This window comes from Protopterus annectens, chromosome 5.part0 (assembly GCF_019279795.1).
Source record: "Protopterus annectens isolate FY-2018-M chromosome 5.part0, PAN1.0, whole genome shotgun sequence".
NCBI classification, from domain to species: domain Eukaryota; kingdom Metazoa; phylum Chordata; order Ceratodontiformes; family Protopteridae; genus Protopterus; species Protopterus annectens.
In genome coordinates, this window is record NC_056735.1 from 977,106,231 (window position 1) to 977,125,869 (window position 19,639).

General features: G+C 39.6%; 1 protein-coding gene across 1 annotated transcript in view; it reads left to right on the forward strand.

Moving 5' to 3' along the window:
- The window catches only part of LOC122802304 (T-lymphocyte activation antigen CD86-like), a 247,519-nt gene that overhangs the window by 115,593 nt on the left and 112,287 nt on the right, over positions 1–19,639 (forward strand). The window contains exon 3 of the mRNA XM_044071949.1: positions 544–593. Coding sequence (XP_043927884.1) covers positions 544–593 — 50 coding nt within the window. The remainder of the gene's footprint in view (positions 1–543; positions 594–19,639) is intronic.

Below are 19,639 nucleotides of genomic sequence, written 5' to 3' on the forward strand. Positions count from 1 at the left end.
ACAGTTTTGGCACATTCATCACTATGTCATGACAGTGAATTAATTAAGAAATGATGTCTCTTCTACATATATTCTCTTGTGCCATTTTCTTCTGCTGGACTGTCATTTGGAATCTTTAGCATGTTATCTGATTTTACCCTTTTCTGTAAAGTGGCAAAGACAGACAGTATGCTCAGTATCATTTCCAGCCAATAGCCTGCTTTTCTGTACTGGTAGACATACAGTTCTTCACAGCACAATCTGCTAATAGAAAGTTAAACAGAATGGAGCACAATCCATATGTCACAAAGGGTCCGGACCCCTGAGTACCTATATTATGGGAGGCGGAAGCTGAGGAACTCCTACATGGGGCAAGGGGCAGACAATGAGTTCTCCTCCCTGCCTTTATTAATTTGGCTGTTTTTGTATAATATAACTTAGATAAAGTGCATTTGACAGACTTTTATTTATCTTACAGGTATGATATGGCACAGTAGAATTCTGCAAAATGATTGTGTCATTTTTGTTCTTCTTGAATATTTAGCTGCATATTTTCTCTTCTAGGTACTCAAAACTGATTGTGATGTTTGTGCTGGTTTGCTTGACATATCAAGGTAAGAGTACCTCAATTATTTTGAACAACAGTTGCAGGAAAGATCTTGTCCTAGATTGGGGTTTATCCATTTAAGAACTGATTTGTTCTGAGCTTTTAATTATTGCATTTTGAAGATAAAAATGTGCAGATGCTTTTAAATTATAACCATGGCAGTACTATTTGCTGCTACTTATTTCATGAGCAAATAAGTTTGCAAAAGCAGCAAGTATAGTTGCCAGTCCAGGTTGCTTTGAGCTATGACAAAGGCTAAAAATCAGAAAAAACGGTAGTACAGCTCCTTAGTGAAAATGCTAACATCTAAGTAGTGCAATGCACCCTGACACTGATCAAGTTTGCAGTAGGAGCAATATTGCATGACTGAGATTGAATAAGTCATCAATTTGCTGATAAAAAGACCATGAGTCGCAAAAATATGTGCACAGCACTGTCAGATTACATAACACTATGGGCTCAATAGAGTACATGGGCATGTCTGTGATGAAGTTCTCTCACATAATCAGTGATGTGTGATGACAAGCACAGCTGAGAAATAAGAGCTACACAGCACAGTTCATCCTATCTTTTTGTCATAAATGGGAAAGAAAGAAAGAATTGCATATGACAGGCATAAGGGGAAAGAGCAAGTCACAGAACTCACAAAAAAGTGGTGTCAGAAGGGGGAGTAAGAGTATTTTTGGGGGAGGCACATGTGCTCATTTTCTTTGTTTACATACTCAAGAGGGGAAAAGCATATGGATGGAAGCAGGGACAGAAAACCAGAACAACAGATAGACAAGAACTGAGAGGGAAGATACTGACACAAATGAGGGTGACTGCAAGAAAGATACATAGACAAACAGAAAGTAAAACAGCTGGTAACACAAAAGATTCATCTACAAACTGTGATGGAACTGACACACACAGGAATAGGGAACACAATGATGGGGGGAATAGGGTGGGGTATTGGCTGACTGTTAAGCTGCACAATCATGCACCCAACCAGAAGTAAGTCACTTCTATGACCACTATCTTTGCTGGGTCCAGACACTGCTGGCTCAGTGGTCAGGGCCAAGCAAGTGTGCATCTCTGAAAGTCACATCAGGACATGATCTAGGCTTAACAATGTGGGTGTCCAACCACTGGTCAGCCAAGGCCATCATCAGGTCCTCCACCTCCTTCCAGATAGTCCAGTGGGACAATCCCCTGGCAACAGCCACTGATGTGAGGGCCTATATCCCCCAGTCATAGAAACAGCAGCAGTGAGCACTGGCAAGCTACACAGGTCACTTACCTGAAGAGATGGCCATTGTTAGCCTCCAGAGAAGTGGGCCTGGAACCTTCTAGAGATCCAGTAGAAGATGGTAAGGAAAGTGACCAGTGCTCTGCCATAATTTACCCACTACCAAGGCTGACACAGCATAAAATAGGAACATGAAGGGAGAAAAAGAAGCTAGCAAAGGAAAATTAATAAAAAACAGAAGATGGCAGTGATGACAGAGAAAAACAAAAGAAAACACAATTATCTAAATGCATTGCATAAAATTTGAATGTATATGGATATAAATAAAACAACAAAACTAAATAACAAAAATTGACAGTGTTAAAGAAGAAAAAGGAAAGGCAGTTATCAGAATTTTTTTACAATGGTTGGCAGCACCAGTCTTGTAGACGTAAAGTGCAATTATCCATGCAATGGAGAAATAAAAGTGATATAGAGACCAGGCACATGTACTACTGAACTATCAGTCCCACAAGGGGTAAGTTAAGATGCCAAATAAGCAGTTATCCATGTGTAGGACAGTGGTACAGTGCATGACTGGCAACCGGTGTGAGTGCAGAGGGCAGTGAAACTGAGAAGAAACAACCACCTGAACAAATGAAGTGTCCAGCTTTGTGGAGCTTGGAAACAGGTAGCATTCACAGGCCAGCAAATATCGAGATGCGTAACACTTGGCAGGACCACGCCACATATACCACACTTTTGGATACCAAAATGACCACACATGGATCACCTAAACCATGTGGTAAAACTGCACTTTGACATATGTCAGACAGTGTGGAGAATCATCAGTCAGCTTGTCGTTTGCATATCCATGATATGCCAGGTGTAACACACAGGCATGGGTGGGGGAATAGCCACTGTAACAGTAACCTATGGTAGTCTGACAAGGGCATTATGCATTAATTGAATGACAGACTGCTAGGGATAGGGCACTGAATAAGACCAACTGCACATGTACCAGAGCAGATAATGACACACCCATTTTCAGCCAAGTCTGCATTATGGTGACACTGTTGGAAATACCTGCAGGTAGGAGGGATGGTGGAACAGTTCCATTTGTGGTTGCAAAGTATATGATACATGAAGCAAACCGTGGCTGTAAACAAAGATAAAACTCTTAGCAGCATTAGAAATACAAGAAGGTGACTAAGAGATATGCAAGTAAAATACCAATTCCATATACATACTCCAGTGCCTGCATATCAGCCAATTTTTAACTATCTCTCCAGTTGCCAAAAAACAATCAAAATAGAGAAAAGAAAAGAAAAAAAATCTCCATGAACACCAATAACTGTACAGAGCTGTATAAGATCACCGACTAACGTGTAAGTAATTGCCAGGTACTGTTGCTTACTAAAGAAGTGTGTGTGTGTGTGTGTGTGTGTGTGTGTGTGTGTGTGTGTGTGTGTGTGTGTGTGTGTGTGTGTGTGTGTGTGTGTGTGTGCGTGAATCTGTCTTTTTCTCTGTCTCTTTCTCCCTAACATCTTCTCCACATTGGTAGAGAAGGTCAGAGTGTTGCCCCTTCAAGTCACTGTAATGATGCTGGTACTGTCCACTGGAGTAACTGATGAATGTGGCATAACTCACTGCCCTATCAAGACAGCTCCAAGAATTTACCTTGAAATAGGGGTCCTCATAGGAGTTCCCCAGCAGCCAGTTACAGTGATGCCAGTACAGGAGGTGGAGAAATATTTTTGTCTTCCTCCTGCATCACACATGAGTCCTTCAAATGTCAGCTCTTCCAGAAGCCATGGCTACTTGACAAGGAGATATGAACAAGAAAATGGTTGCACATTTTTATTGTGGCATGTTGTGCAAACCATATACAGCATAGCTGAATACCACAGCATAATCTGTTGACAATGGCAGACAGATATAAAGGAGTCCTATACCAGGTGAGCTAGCCACACATCATATCACAACTGTGCATGCCAGTTTAATGTATAAGACCTTGGCATCGAAATGCCAGTCTCATCACTTGGGGTTCTGTGACATCCCTGTATACCATAGGATGAATTGCAAAATACCCTCACCTCATCAATGTCACCAACTGTATGGTTATGGAACAATGAGACATGGAGTATGTACTTTTGTAGGCAATTCATAAACAGGGGAATGTGCTGGAAGGCACAGACTCAGCAACAGTAGTTCAGATGTGATACATAGTGGACGGTGGGCGGGGTGAGAAGGGGAGTCAGATCTGATAACTGATGCAGACTGTGGGTAAGGAGGGTCATACATATCTGTTGTGTTTTGTTGTGCAGACCTCAGTACAACTTAATGACAGGGTGCTTGCTACTATCCAGTCTGTCCACATACTGACCCCAATGCAGCTCTGTGGGGGTGTGGCCTTTGATACTGGATTAAGGCAGGCATGGCACTTATTGAGGACACTGCAGCTACATGGGTGCATAATTGGAACAGCTGATAGGCTCATTGACCTTAAGTATATGCTCACCTGTACAGGAACATACCTAGCAATAAAGCAGCATACATGGATTGAAAAGCTGTCTCATGCAGAAACTGAAGTGTTACTGCAAGTTCTCCATGAGCATAGACGGTAGATTCTCAGCACTGACAAACCTGCCTGGACATTCCAGGAAAAAGTGTGGCATGAATTATTTGCAGATGTTAGTATTATAGGCGGACATAACAGATTACAACTACATATTAATATGTTACAGGGTCATTGACATGGTTCTGCATGTCCATGTTAGGCAAAAGTCACTGCATAGGACAGGATGGCCATAAGTGGGGTTCTGCCACTGCAGACCACCCTCACAGATATGGAGGAGTTCCTGGTGTTCCTATCTGGAAAGAAAGGCCATTGATCCTTGGCGGAGACTTGAATGTGGAAGCTGAACTAGTTGTACCATCTTATGTGTTTGTTGGGGATGCACCAGATTTTAAATTCTATATGCCAGAAACATATCATTGTGGCATGCCAGGGATGTGTGAGTTTACCGATGTTGAACATCATCTGTCTCTTCTACTGGCGCATATGAGATGCAGGCATGACAGAATCCACCATAAGGTACATTTATTTATGTTCTGTGTATGCAGTGTTACCAGTAATGTTGTTGTAGTAGTACTGGAGATTGGGACTATGACATAATAGTTTTACCCATGGTTGTTTATCTGTTTGCTTTTACAAGTACTACACCCATGGAGTCCTCTACTGTGGAGTGGTGATGTCAGTGTTGCACTGGAGCCTGTTGACAACTATGATGATGATGATAATTATAATGGCAACCTAACTCTGATACAGTCTGAGATCACAGTGCAACTGTAAGCAGTTGAAACATGCAAAAAGCACAGGATCACTCACAGGCAGTGCCACAGTGAGTGTAAAAGGATAGATCATGCCTGGCAGCTCTACAAAGGGATCATCCGTATCTCCTGCTTATGCACCACTAGTGGGCAATGGCACCATCAATGACCATGGAAACAGCAGTCAGAAATGACATGTTAGTGGTGATCAGTGCCATGCCTCCCACTCGCTTACCAATCTTGGTGCCACAGTGGGCATTAAGTAGCAGATGTGCAGGGAAGACATCCAGGCACAGATGAAGGCCATATAAGAAATGATTAGTGTACTATATAGCCTGTGTGATGGCATATATGGGCTTTGCAATTTCTAGATCGGCTGATCAGTGTGATGGACAGGTCCCTCTGCTTGTGTAGGACTTTCAGCCTCCACACATCTAGGAAAATGCCATTCCTGTGGCTGTAGTTCCTCTGTCTCCACTATGGGTACATCTTACATGGCAAGTATATGAAGGTCATGTACTGCTACCTCCACAACGCTACCTAACAGTGGTGAACATGAGAGACACTGCATGGCCAGCCATGTAAATAAATACATGTTCTGGTCTTGCACATGGCACAGCCAGGTGGCCACAGTTGCAAAAGTCATCATTGTCCTTGTCTACAGGTGTTGGTACTAGATCCATTAATCAGAGAAGATGCACCAAATGCTGAGGACATTCGGGGTCTGTGTTGTTGCCACTTGAAGTTCAGTGACACCTGTCACAGCTATGTTCACACAGTACAACAGCATCTGTAGCAGCTGTGTCCTTTAAAACCAGTACTGAGCAAGTACCCACAACATCTGGACATATACCCTGGTTAGGAAGCACAAACTCTCATTGCATGCTATACCCAGCCCCCACTCCCAATTACACAGCCATGTATCACATTCAATTCCATATCCACAGCTTCCTCCTTTCAACCAATGTGCATGTTGCTAAAACTCCTGCCACAGTTCTTCTTCCTACTTGTGCAGATGCTGACAACTGTGCACTGCCCTCACTGCTGTGTTACATGGGTTAGGTAATGTCAGATGTACAGTTTGACTAAATAATGCACTGTGCTGCATAGCTTTATTGTAGTGCTACATGCATCAGTTTTAATATTTGTTGTGTCTATTCTGGCCCACAGCTGTTCACCAGACACTACCTGTTTGCCCGTGCCACAGCTTACTGGGCCTGCCTCTAACTCTCATGGACTTCCCCTACTGCTCGTTCCTCTGACATCTCCTCAACTGGCAACTCCTCCACTGCAGGCTCTAGTCTGTCTGGTCCTCCTGTGTCAGTCTCCTTCTCTATCTGTCTGTGTACAGCCACGTTACGCAGCATTGTACAAATATTTCACTGCAGGTCTCCAAGAGCATACTGTCCCCACTGCTGGAGAAATCAACAAATCTGAACACATGCTCAGTGATATTGAAGGTCTGTGAATATATATGGAGTTTTACATCATCTCAGTCATGTTCTATAGGTTTTATACTGGATTCACGAGTCATGGCTGCAGGGCATGTCTGATATTTAAATACGATATTCCTGTGGGAAATTTCCCAACACAAAGTACTCATATAGATCTATTGTATACCAGGTGTGTGACGTATGGGATCTGCCTGTGTGGCTGACAGACATAGTGTATGTAATATCCAGTAATTTGCACTCTAACTGGCAGATGAGAAAGTGAAATGCCTTCTGGATGATATACACGTACCTATGTGGACCAGACAAGGCCTTGATAGTGATGTAGGTGCAGTCATTGTCTCCATATAACCTCAGGGAAAGTAGTTATTTCATAGAATATTTCCAAAATGCTGCTTCTTTCCTTTGTAGTCTGTTGTAAATGTATATGTTTCTCCATATACCGCAGCATTACATCAAGGAACATGTAACATTTACAGATGCCAGTGATATGTCCACCATATCTTCTGATAGCTGCTGGAAGGTCCCTACAGCAGGGATGATCAGTGTGCACAAGCATTAGTTTTCAATACATCCCATAGGATTCTATGTGAAGTTGGCACATGTTTACAAGCTCCCGTATACTATCTCTATCCACATAATAGATTTGACTATGTCCATGTAATGGAGGTGATGGAATGCTTGGTGCATTTAAATCCATCTGTGATGCAGAATATGGTGACATGCACCTTCAGGACACTGGCTGTGAGAATGGACCATAACATATAGTCTTCAGCCAATGTGGTGGCTACTCCTAGTGCCTTAGTGTGGTGCCAATCAGTCTGTTCACCATGAAATGATGGTGTACAAATTTACTTTCCAATGTGACTTGCCACACAAATTTTATATGTTCCTGAATTGTTTATCTATGTTATTCATCATCATTTCTATTCACTGTTATTCTCATTGGCACAGTTTTGCTAATTTCCATATTATTATACAGATATTTGCTAACTATTGCACTGTTTCACTGGGAAGCATGGTCATGCAACCTGTGTCTCTGAATCGGCCTCACAATGAATGTCATTGCTCACTGGAAGGCTTTGCATAATGCATCAGGCTGTTTGTTTCTCAATCCCAGCCACAGTCACATTTTCATGCAAGTAATGGGAAAAATACCTAACAGGAAACTAATTTTCATCTATTACTTTTGAAAGATCATAATATGAGAGGCAATAGTAAAATAACAATATATTTATAATTTATGTTAATCATAAGTTTTCATTTAAAAGTATGAATACATATTAGAAACACAAAAAAATTGTCATCATGTTGAGGTGTTTAACATCATACTTTTAGAATAAATTTTAAAATGTTATATATACATGCATCATGTAGTACATAGCTAGCATGAATTTTTCAACATATTCCTAAAGCATATGCTTAGAATATTTTTGGCACTTTTATCCAGCTATCCTCTCTACTCATCCATTGTATTGTTCTAATGAGGACACAGGGATTATTTTCCTTGTTATTCAATTGTGGTAGATACTTCATGTGCATTCAACTATACAGTATGCAAGAGAAAGCAAAGAAAAACTTAACAGGCTATTGTAGTAAATCTTACATGTCCTTCCTAAATAGAAAGAGCAAAAGTAAAGAGGCAGATCAGAAAAATGTGTTATTTTTCAGAATATCACCAAAAAGCAGTGGGGAAGGTTTCTTTCCCTGGTTGCTGTTATATACTTATATATTAGTGAGTGGGTTTTTATGCTTGTTTAGTACTTTCAGTTTTCTGAGGTATAGTTTTTTTGATAGTCTATTACCAGCTCTGACTACAAACTTGATAGAGATTTTATATGAAGGAGAAAGTGGTGCAGTGGATAATGTTGTCACCTCACAGTAAGAGGTTCCCTGGTTCAATTCTCAGCTGGGGTTTCTTCTGTGTGGAGTCTGCATGTCCTCCCTGTGTTTGTGTGAGTTACCTCCAGGTGCCCCCCCCCCCCCCCCCATTCCAAAGACATGCAGCAGGTGGGTTGGGCATTCTAAAATGTTCCTAGGTGCAAGTGTGGTGAGGCTGAACTACTGTGGCAGGAGGTTGTGGATGGAAGCAAAAAGTGTGTGTTCATGACTTAAGAAGGAGCCATTTCCAATATTCAAACCATTAGGGCTAAACACAAGTGTAATCGAATGAAATATGTCTTAATATGGTCTGATTTGTCCTTGTCTGAGTCAGGAATTGCTAATGATGAAGTCACATGCTGAAACAGACAGGGAGGCCATGTGAGACTCTGAGGATTATATTAATATGGTCAAGCATGTCTACTCCTAGGCTATCAGCGATTATATGTTTCATTTACAAGAAACAGGAATAAGACATGCTGTAGAAAACATATTCAGTGCTGGGTAGATAGACTGCACATTTCAGGAAATAATGGATGTATGAATAATGACTGTGACTTGGACATTAACAACTTAGTGATTTAAGTTTCTGAGGTTGCACTTTCTAACTCTGTGTTCTTTCAGCTAACTAAATATCTTGATTTCTATCCACTCATTTTGTTTCTTAAATGCTTGAAAGAGTTTTATCAGCTTTTGAATTTGAAAATTCTATATGCAGGTCATGAGGAGATAGTGTTTGTGTCTGACATGGTACATTTTGAATAGAATCTATCATTTACCAGTAAAGCTATTTTAAGAAGCAGTAATGAGATATAGTTTTGTGGGTCTAATCACATTTTAAAAGATTTGCATAAGCTATATAAAGCTAAAAGAGAATCCCAAACAAAATGAAGTGAAGAAAATCTGTTCTGGTCACTGCTACACATAAAGGAATTATAGTTGTGTGGGGTGTGTCATCACACACTGTTACTGACAACGTTTTTGAGCAATCTAATAAACCCATTTTCTCACACGAAGTTGCCTGTACACCCTATTATGCTATTCGAAGCGTTGACTTAGTTTTGAAATATTGGTTCGCGTCTTACATATATACTGATATTTCAGACATGGACAATAATGCCCTTATAACATGCCAATATACTAAACCGGTTCATCCCCATAATTAGTGTCTGAATTGCTCTTAAATTTATCTAAGCTAATGTTTGCTTTAATATAGTGTGGTAGTCTATTCCAGGTATCAGCTAGTCTCTAAAGGAACCATTTATTCCATCCCTCATATCTATATAGTCTCCTACACAGGGTGTCTGATGATTCTTTATTACATTTTGATAAATTCAGATGTTCACAGATGTAATTATCTTTAAATATCCTATATATCTAAGTAAGGTCTCCACTTAAATATCTGTATGAGCTGTACAAGTTCAGATATTTTACTTATTCAGAATAAGTTAAACTCTCACATCCATGGATTCCCTTGATACATTTCTGGTGTACTCTTTCCAATCTACTTATGATAATTTTCTTATAAAGTTTCCATATTATTATTCCATACTCTAGTTTGGATCTAATATAACTTACCATTTCATCATTTCTATGGTTTTTTAACTATCATTAGCCAGTGAGTTGATATGGTCACAAAACTCATAGGTAAGTCTACCCATATAACCAAGTCCTTAAATGAATCTACTGTGTGTTGTATTAAGTATTCACATTTCAGTTTGTAGGTTCATAAGTGTTTACTAAGCTAACAACCACAAGAGCCTTTTTAAGCCTAGCCATGCATCCCAAATCTCTGACAAGTTCTGATATCCTTGATAAGCATGGGCCTGGGAAATGAACCATTAAAGGTTACCTGTTTGCATTAGAGACATAGGTGCCAAACCAGGGATGAATTTCTGGTTTCCCATCCAGTTGTCCACATTGCACTTGAATTGGGTTAGGGAGGAACTCTGCTTCACATGGATGGGGAGCCTTATGTCTCCAAGATCTTATATGCTTAGTTTTTATGTATTCATCCACATATTACCTTCCTGTTTACTAATGGTCAATTTAGTCAAGTTTTTTGGCAGGCATGGCTTAGCTGTAACAGCTGTAATCAGTTTACCTATTTTCATGACATCCGCATACAGACTATAAAACACTTTAGATGAAAAAGACAGTACCTAAACAAATGCAGGAACAGGACAGAGCCTTTGGGACATCCTGACTGCAACCTAGAATTTCACTTGTCCAGCAGCTGCATGATATTGATATGCTGTCTAGTTTGCAAGCCATTCAGGTATACTTCTCATCAAGATGTGACACCACAGCACTGGCCCAGTAATCAAGGAGCCTCAATTCTCACCACTGGCAACTGTGGGGGACATACACACTGAGAGGATGACAAGGCAACACACAGTAAAGTGCAATTTCCCTTAAGAGCACACTGAGATTACTGTCAGTCTAGGGCTGGTTTCTCCCTCTATCTCCAGATCCCCAATAAGACTCCCCACTGGCACAGCTATAGAGTTGAGATCTCAGCTGAGTGGCCACACTAAGACGTCCAGCACTATCTCTGTCTAACCAGTGCTTCATGTCCTGCCCAAGTAGCTGACACACACACACACACACACACACACACACACACACACACACACACACACACACACACACACACATGTTAAAATTTGATTTATACATAAACACACACACACACACACACACACACACACACACACACACACACACACACACACACACACTCACACCTGGGAAAGGCTGGCACAGGTTTACTAGCTATGCCCCCTTTTGCCCAGACCATAAGGTAGTTATCACTGCCACCAGACAACTCTTTATCAGCTACTTTAAGGCCCTTAGCAAAGGGTATCCAATCTTACTGTGTAATTTTACTATTAATCCAAATGATAGTTTGACCAAGAGCAAGCCTATTAAGAGTGGCCCACAGTATCACCAAATACATATGCAAGTACTCTGAGAGCTTAAATATGTCTCACATATATCAGCCACAATGATAGGTTTAAATATATTTGAATAACTAATAAAATAACACGAAAATACTCAGTAAATTATCACAGTAACTTCAGAGTTCGAAATCAGAGGAAATATTTAAAACAACATTAGAGGACAGTCTCAAATAAATACAGAAAACATCAAAGTTATACTATTATATTCCCAATTGTATCTAAGAGAAATTGCTGTACCCTAGTTAACTTGCTTACAGAGCATTAAGCAGAAAGAAGTGGTGAGTGGATGTTTCCAGGTCAAAGACAAAATACAAAATGCCTTCTCTCTCTCTCTCTCTCTCTCTCTCAGAGAATTCTTAAATTCATAACAAATATTACTGCTGGGATACTTGCAGCATGACATCACTTTTTGGTCACCTGACTATCCCAGACTCAAAAACAACCATTGCTAAAAATGGCCAGCATTAACATCTCCCTGTGAAAAATACATAGCCATCAGATCTTTGCAGCTGCTAGAAGACATAAAACAATAAAACACTTACAAAAGAATGCAGAAGGCTCCCTAGTTTTAGGCATCCTGTCTCCTTGCTGCATTGAAACTAACTTTTACAGCACAATTATAAAACAATTAATTTCAACTATTTTCTTGAAGTTTTGCAAGTTAACCCTTAATGTTCTAGTTCCCACTATTAAAACATATCCATTTACACAGGTACAATAGTTTATATACATTTCTGTTCTTTCCCACTAGGGTACACTGTGGACACATCCTTAACCACAGTACTTTACACACACACTTCTGTACCAGCAGCTTGATATACAAAGACTATATAGTTCTAATATAGTAGTAACCCAAGCAATTGCATCCTGCTGATATTCACAAACGACATATAACTAAATATAAAATTCCAGATAGCTGTGCTGGCAGTATCTCCTTCTGTCACACTTCTATATAAATCATATTAATATTCACAAATGACATATAATTATTTATAAAATTCCAGGTAGCTGGGCTGGCAGTATTTCCTTTTGTGACACAAGATTACATTAATACCCAATTATTCTAACTTACTGATAAGTGTTTTGTATATACTCTTATCAAAATCTGAAAATAAGTCTATATAAACTAGAGCAAAACACACACTTTCATTTATAGCTATTTCATTATTAATAGAACATTATGTTACAGGTAGTTATAGACTGATTTTCTACATGTGCATGCTAATATATGGTTTTAAGTCCAAAACTCCACTTTTGACAGTAATTTACTCAAAACTACTCTCACCGTTATTTTTTTAAACAACAAGAAAGTAAACGTATGTGTCTGTATAACTCTGGGTTTGTTCTGTTTCTGTTTCCCTTAAAAAGTATGTCTCCAAACTTGAGGTATATCCCCATACTTAAGTGACATAGTGATTAACTGATGTAATGGAACTGCAAGTTGATGTCAAAGTGCTCACGTCATTTTAATCAATTCTGTCTCTTTCCTGTGCTTTGTTTGAGTCCAATTTGCATGGTACTTTTTCAATCTAATATAATTTCATTTCAGTATCTGAAGTTACCTGGATGTTACCAAAACAAATTATCTGCCACATTGTCGAGCCAAACTGTTTTGCATAAGCTTTTGCAAATCTACAAATTGTTGTAGTTGAAAATAAATCTTAGATTTTTTGCACAGTTTATTGATTTGTATATCTTTACTCATACCACATCTTATAGATCTATAAAACTGTGTCTAGTTATGCTCAATATGTTTATACACATTTTTTCACATGTTTAATGATCTTCTCTCACAGTATGTTTAATTTCTCTGGCAAGTTTGTTTAATTTTTTCAAAGTAACACTTCAATCTCATATCCATTTCTATTTTTTTTATCTGTCATTTTAATTAAGTATCTAATCTTATATAAATATAGTTTTCTGACCTTGTGTACCTTGATTTTGATGTTAAACATTTTTTTTATATTTTTATTCAAACTATTTCCTTTTCAAAACTTATCATATTCCTTCTGAGATCTTTCCACAAAATGCATTACTCCAATTAGTTTTATAGTGACTGTTTTGCTTCCATATAGTCAGTTCTTAATCTTCTGTGCATTGTTTAGATTTCACTTTGGCAGAAAACGCTATGATCGCTGCACATCAAAGGAGGCAAAACCTGACATAAAGTAACAATCACCTCCTTTGCAATACAAACAATATACAGTATGTTCTGTTCCATGGTAGGTTTATTTACAGTTTGCAACAATTACTGCTCCTGAGGATATGTTGTAAATAATTTCCTTACTAGTGTTGTAGAATTAATATTATTCCAGTCTGTTTCTGGTAAATTTAAGGACCTGGCTACTATTATTTTTCCATCCTGTTTTTCAGGCAATAAATGCATCATTTCCTCTAGGTCATTAGTACTCGACATTCACAATTTATACACTCCAACAACTGCAATCAATTCCAGGGTTGTCAGTATTGTCACAGTTACACAATTATCATCAACGATAAAATAATCATAGGTCTCATAACAATCTTTATTCTCTATCATAACACCTCCACCTTATTTTTATTTAGAATGTCTAGTACAGAAAAAAACATGTATACGCAGACAGAACTTGTTTCCCATCGATGTTCTCTAAAAATGCTTCAAAAACAATAACATCAAATTTAGGTGAACACAGCAAATGTTTTCAATAAAACAGCTTATTACTAATGCTCCTAGCATTAGCAACTTGCATAGATACATCAAATGTTACTGTGTGCGATCTGTTAAATATCAGACCAGGCAAAAATCCCATACTGTGTTAGTTAAATACTATAATATATCTGCCGCAAAATTTTCTTTCCTTGTTTTTACTCCATTCTGTCTTCTTACTGCATCTTTCACCAGATGTTTTTGGTGTTTAATGTTTCATCTATGTGCCTTTTTATTAATGGATAAAAAGTCTAGTACAACTGATTGAACCGTACCAGCTTTTTCAGTATGAGATCATGGTGCAGTGTGGATTGTGAAATATGCCCTTATGCACTGTAGTGTGACCATGGATATGGTATATTTAATTAGCAGATGGGAGGATTGGGCGCAAGCCCCCTTGCGAAAATATACTTGTTTTACTTTTTTTTTATTGCTGCAGATCCAGTGTTTTGTGGGCAGTGATTGTTGGTGCGATGTTTTGCATTGTCCGCCTCAAATTAGACTTGGATGTTCTGCACATTCCCACTTTATGAAAGTGGCTATTTTTTCATGTAGGTATTTACACAGAAAGACTTTTCTATCATACTGACGTGACTCTCCATTCTATATGTGATTCTTGAAATATAAGTCCTAACACCAATATAAGCTAAGTTGTCTAAGAGGGCTGTAAGCTCCTTACTAATAGTCGATGACTGCATGAGTCCTTGAAGATGAGAGCATTTGAATCAACACTAATATAACATATCTATGCATCCTTACATTAAGGCACCCTGTATTTTTTGCACCTGGCAAGCGTAACACTATTAGATGTTTATTAACCCCCTCAGTTAATGTGAGTATTGAATATTAGTCATTAATTTCACTGTTTTCACTGCTTATTTCATTTACAAGCATAGCGTTTTCATCTAGCTGTCTTTGTACTTCCACAGCCTGGACCCTGTTGTTAAAATCAGTCTTTCCCCTCACTTTTTCTTACAGAAATAGTATTTAATCCTTTCAAGTTCAATTTAGATTTCCACCTATTAGCCAATTCCTTGCCTCTCCTTTCTTCCTTTTCTTTTGGAAAAATGATGTCACATTGTGTAGACTAAATGGTTTGTAATTGAATGATTGATACCTAACTTAGAGCATCTTGCACCATCTTTTGCACCATCCTTTGCACCATCCTCTGCATATCTTCATCACTTGTTAGGTCTGCACATAAAGCAGTCTCCTTCAAAATACAACTGAAACCAGAGATCTCTTACATCCAAAGTACCTTTAGAAATTTCTTTAAGGCAGACTACATACTAAGTGATACATTGGCAAGCGTCAGATCTCAATGAAACTGAGTTAACTCCACTAAATATGCAGGAATGTACACCACCAGACTTTACCAGCATGTAAACAGCTGCACAGAGACAGCTGTACCCCAAAGGAATAAGTGCAGGGCAAACCCCAAAAATAAACCCACATGGTGGGACCATAATACCAACAAGATTTATAATAAAAGGAAAGGAATTTTGACCAAAAGTAAGAAGAGTAATTCCCAGAATGTTAGAGCCCTGCCCCTGGATTCAGCAATCCTGCACTGTGTGCAGGATTAGTTTAAGAGCAATGTGCGGCAATATGGCCACCGTGCAATCCAGAAATGAGCTCCCGGGACATGCATGCGAGCTCTTAAACTAATCCTGCAAGGACAGAGCTTGGGGATGCAAATCACCTCATTTGCAGGTGAAAAACATGAAAATGAGGTGAATCTCTGATCCAGGGAGCTGGAAGCTGTCAGTGCAGGATTAGTGTAGTTTGTAGAAATGTGCTCTGGTATTAACGGAGCACATTTCTGCAAACTACAAAACGGAGCCATGACAGCTCCCAATAAAGGGTATATATGGCATGTAAAGCATATTATGCATGGCCATTGCCATGCAAAAGTGTTTTGAAAAAAAAATTTTACTTTATTTTTTTTTAGCCGATCTCGGCTGTTTAAGCGTAGGACAGTAGCTCGCAAATGAGATTGGGCTCAAAATAAAAAAAAAACTGAAATAAGCTTCCTAAGCAAAATCAGTATTTTGCCATTCTACTGAATGGCAGGCATAAGACAACATGGCCAGTGAATAATGGTTCTAAGGGGGAAGGCTCAGTGTGTGACATGTAACTATACATTAGCAGGGAATGCCATGCAAATGAGGAGTATTATGCTGGATCACATATTTTCCTGCAGGTCTAGCTTGCACCCAAACGTGTAAGAGCAATAAACCACAGTTTAAGATTAAGAGCTAGATGACCTCATAAGGGGGTATGTCATGTAAGATGTAAGCTTAATGGCGCCGTCTGACCCAGGTTTTCCCTCAGCTAAGCACAGCTAAGGCAGGGGGTGAGTCCAAGGCTGTATCATCTTATTCCAAGAAAAACATGAGGTAAACAATGCAAGATGAGCCATATTCTTCTAAAAGGTGCTTACGTCGCTTAAGCGGGTGTGCATAGTGTGCACCAGGTGTAAAAAAATATATATATATGGAAATAGCAGCTCTGTTCACATCTGAGCACTGTTTGCACGGCATGCCTTGGGGCTTAAACAAGAAGGCAATGGGAAGGGAAAACAACAGTAGGAAGGTAACCAAGTAACCAACCATGTACAGGGAGTGTACTATTTGCGTCCAACATAAGCAGCCCTCCAGCACCATCCTCACTAATGGAACACCCACAAGGTAAGTCACTCTTCCTACTAATTCCTGAATGGAGTAGTATATGTACTTACCTGTATCTATGGTATGGATGTCAGCATGCAAGGGAATCGGGTGGCTGATTGGGATGCCAGCAGATAGTAGATATCTCTAGTGGCAGCATAAGATCTGTAACTAGTAGCCTGTAAAACACAATGTGACAAAACCCACTGCAGGAAATGTGCTGGGCCACATGGATGTCCACATGATACACATGCCAGTCAGGGAGCCTCACATACACAACATTTGCATCCAGCAGGACAGGTGTAGACACACATAAACAAAGGCTATGCTAAGGTCTCTCATTGATGGCTATGGAGAACATCCCCTCCCAGACCTACGCAGACATACTACAACAGGTCAGGGAGCGGGATGTCAGTTCAGAAGGGTAGGAAGTCAGAAACTGATATGTACTGCAGGCAGACCTAAGATCTGTAGTACACTGATATGCCTCTAGTCAGCATGATAGGTTAGGATACAGAATGAAATGGAGTACCTGACATACTAGTACAGTCATAGCAAATGTGTACAACTGTCAGGTGTGCCCCCAATCCTGTGTTGACATGCAGAAACAGTCAGATGTGCCCCCCAATCCCATGCACAAATGTAGTAACTGTCAGGTGTGCCCCCAGTCCCATGCAGAAATGTAGTAACCATCAGGTGTACCCCCCCATTCCTATGTAGAAATGTAGTAACAGTCAGGTGAGCCCCACCCATTCTGATGTAAACATGTAGTAACATGTATGTGTAGGTATAATACCAGTGGAGCGCATAGATGACCTGAGCTGGTCAGGGTAGCAGGACAGATTGTAACAAATGTAGAATATGCAGATGCGTGTGTTACTCTGGTGTGTCTCACATATTGTGTGAGAGTGGTCAGTATGTATGCATGTTGAGGTGTGACCTGGTGGCCATTGCCCACTACTGCCGATGACAGGGCCAAGTCCTCACAGCCACAGTGCCAAAGACTATTTCCCCCAGCATAACACTTGCTAGCTGTAAGCCATTGTAAATGTATGTTAGTACCCTGTGTTACCATCTTAAACATGGACATGGCATAACTGATGCCAAAACACACAAAAGTTCAAAACAGAATAAGAATACACATCAATCAGCCAGTACTTCACCAGTATTCCTTTATTCAATCCAACGATCTGGTACCTCGGCAATTCGCCTTCAAGGCACACATTTTGCACACATGTCCACTGGACACATGTAATCAAATCTAATTGGCATCACAACTTATTATTGCTGTTCTCACTCCTCTATCAGAGGTTTGAGTGTCCAAATCTACCTCCAAACCAATGTATATGCAGAGCTGTTGCTGTAGAAGAAATGGGCAGCTATGGGCCTTCCCTACACCCTTCTTGCACATCTCTGGCTATTTCCCCTACTGTCTTTTCCTCCTTCTGCCCCTTTTTCATCACTGTCCTATCAACCCTTTTTTCTTTTCTTTTAAAGAAATTAGTGCGGGGGTAAGTGGGAGTAAGCACTTTTAATCGGCAGTAAGCAGGTTTAAGCCTGTTTGCGTGGGGTTAAGCAATGCCTACACAGGTTAAGCAATATAGAGGCTAACTGAGTGTAAGAAAATGTAACCGGAAGTTAGCACTGCTTACCATCACACAAACCCGCTCACAACTGCTTAAATGCGCCTTACTCACTCTGCAGCCAATGGCCCTTGTTCTGCCCAGCAAGAAAATGAACAGCCTCTGCAAGGCTCAAACCCAGGAGCCTGCACACCATAGCCATTGTGATTTACCACTAAGCCATGGCAGATATGCATAACCCTGATGTTTTCACAAACATAGCATCCAGCAATATCATTCAACAGTACAGGGCATGTATTTATTAATGTAGATGTATTTGTGTGTGTACACATATTTATAAATAAATAGATATATACCTCTCTCTCTCTCTCTCTCTATATATATATATATATATATATATATATATATATATGGATTGACTTCATAACATTGAAATATCAAAATACTGAAACTCAAAACACTGAAACCAAAATACTGAAACTTCAAAATCTTGAAAACTCAAAATACTGAAACTCAAAATACTGAAAACACATATTATGCGTAAACTCAGTTTAAACAACATAAATCATAACAATTTCTACCAAATATATGCGGGGGGCAAGCCCCCCTGCACCCCCCATGTGGGGGATGCCCCACCCCTGCTAATTAAATATACCAACTCCAAGATTGCACGTAGTGTAGTTAAGTGCAAACTTGCAGTAGATATAAATAATTAGCAGGGGTGAGCACAGCCCCATGTGGTGCAGGGGCTTGCATATATTTGGTAGAAATTGCTATGATTTATGTTGTTTAAGCTTAGTTTACACATAATATGTGCTTTCAGTATTTTGAGTTTCAGTGTTTTGAGTATTCAGTATTTTGAGCTTTCAGTATTTTGGTCTTCAGTATTATGAAGTTTTGTCATTTTCAGTATTTTGCTGTTTCAGTGTTATGAAGTGAATCCATATATATATATATATATATATATATATATATATATATATTATACTCCCCACCAAAAGGGCAAATATCTATCCCAGCAGAGTGTTGCCCCCTTGACATCTCAGATGCTCAGGTAAGAGCCGCCCTCTCCAAAGCAAAAAACACAGCATCAATGGGACCAGACGGTGTCCCGGGCTGTGTCCTACATGAACTCCAAGAAGAGCTAAACCCAAACATAAAACTACTGTTCAGTCGCAGCCTTACTACAGGATATGTGCCCGAAGAGTGGCGTACAGCAACAGTGGTCCCTCTCCATAAAGGTGGTGCCTCAACGGATCCTGGAAACTATTGCCCCATAA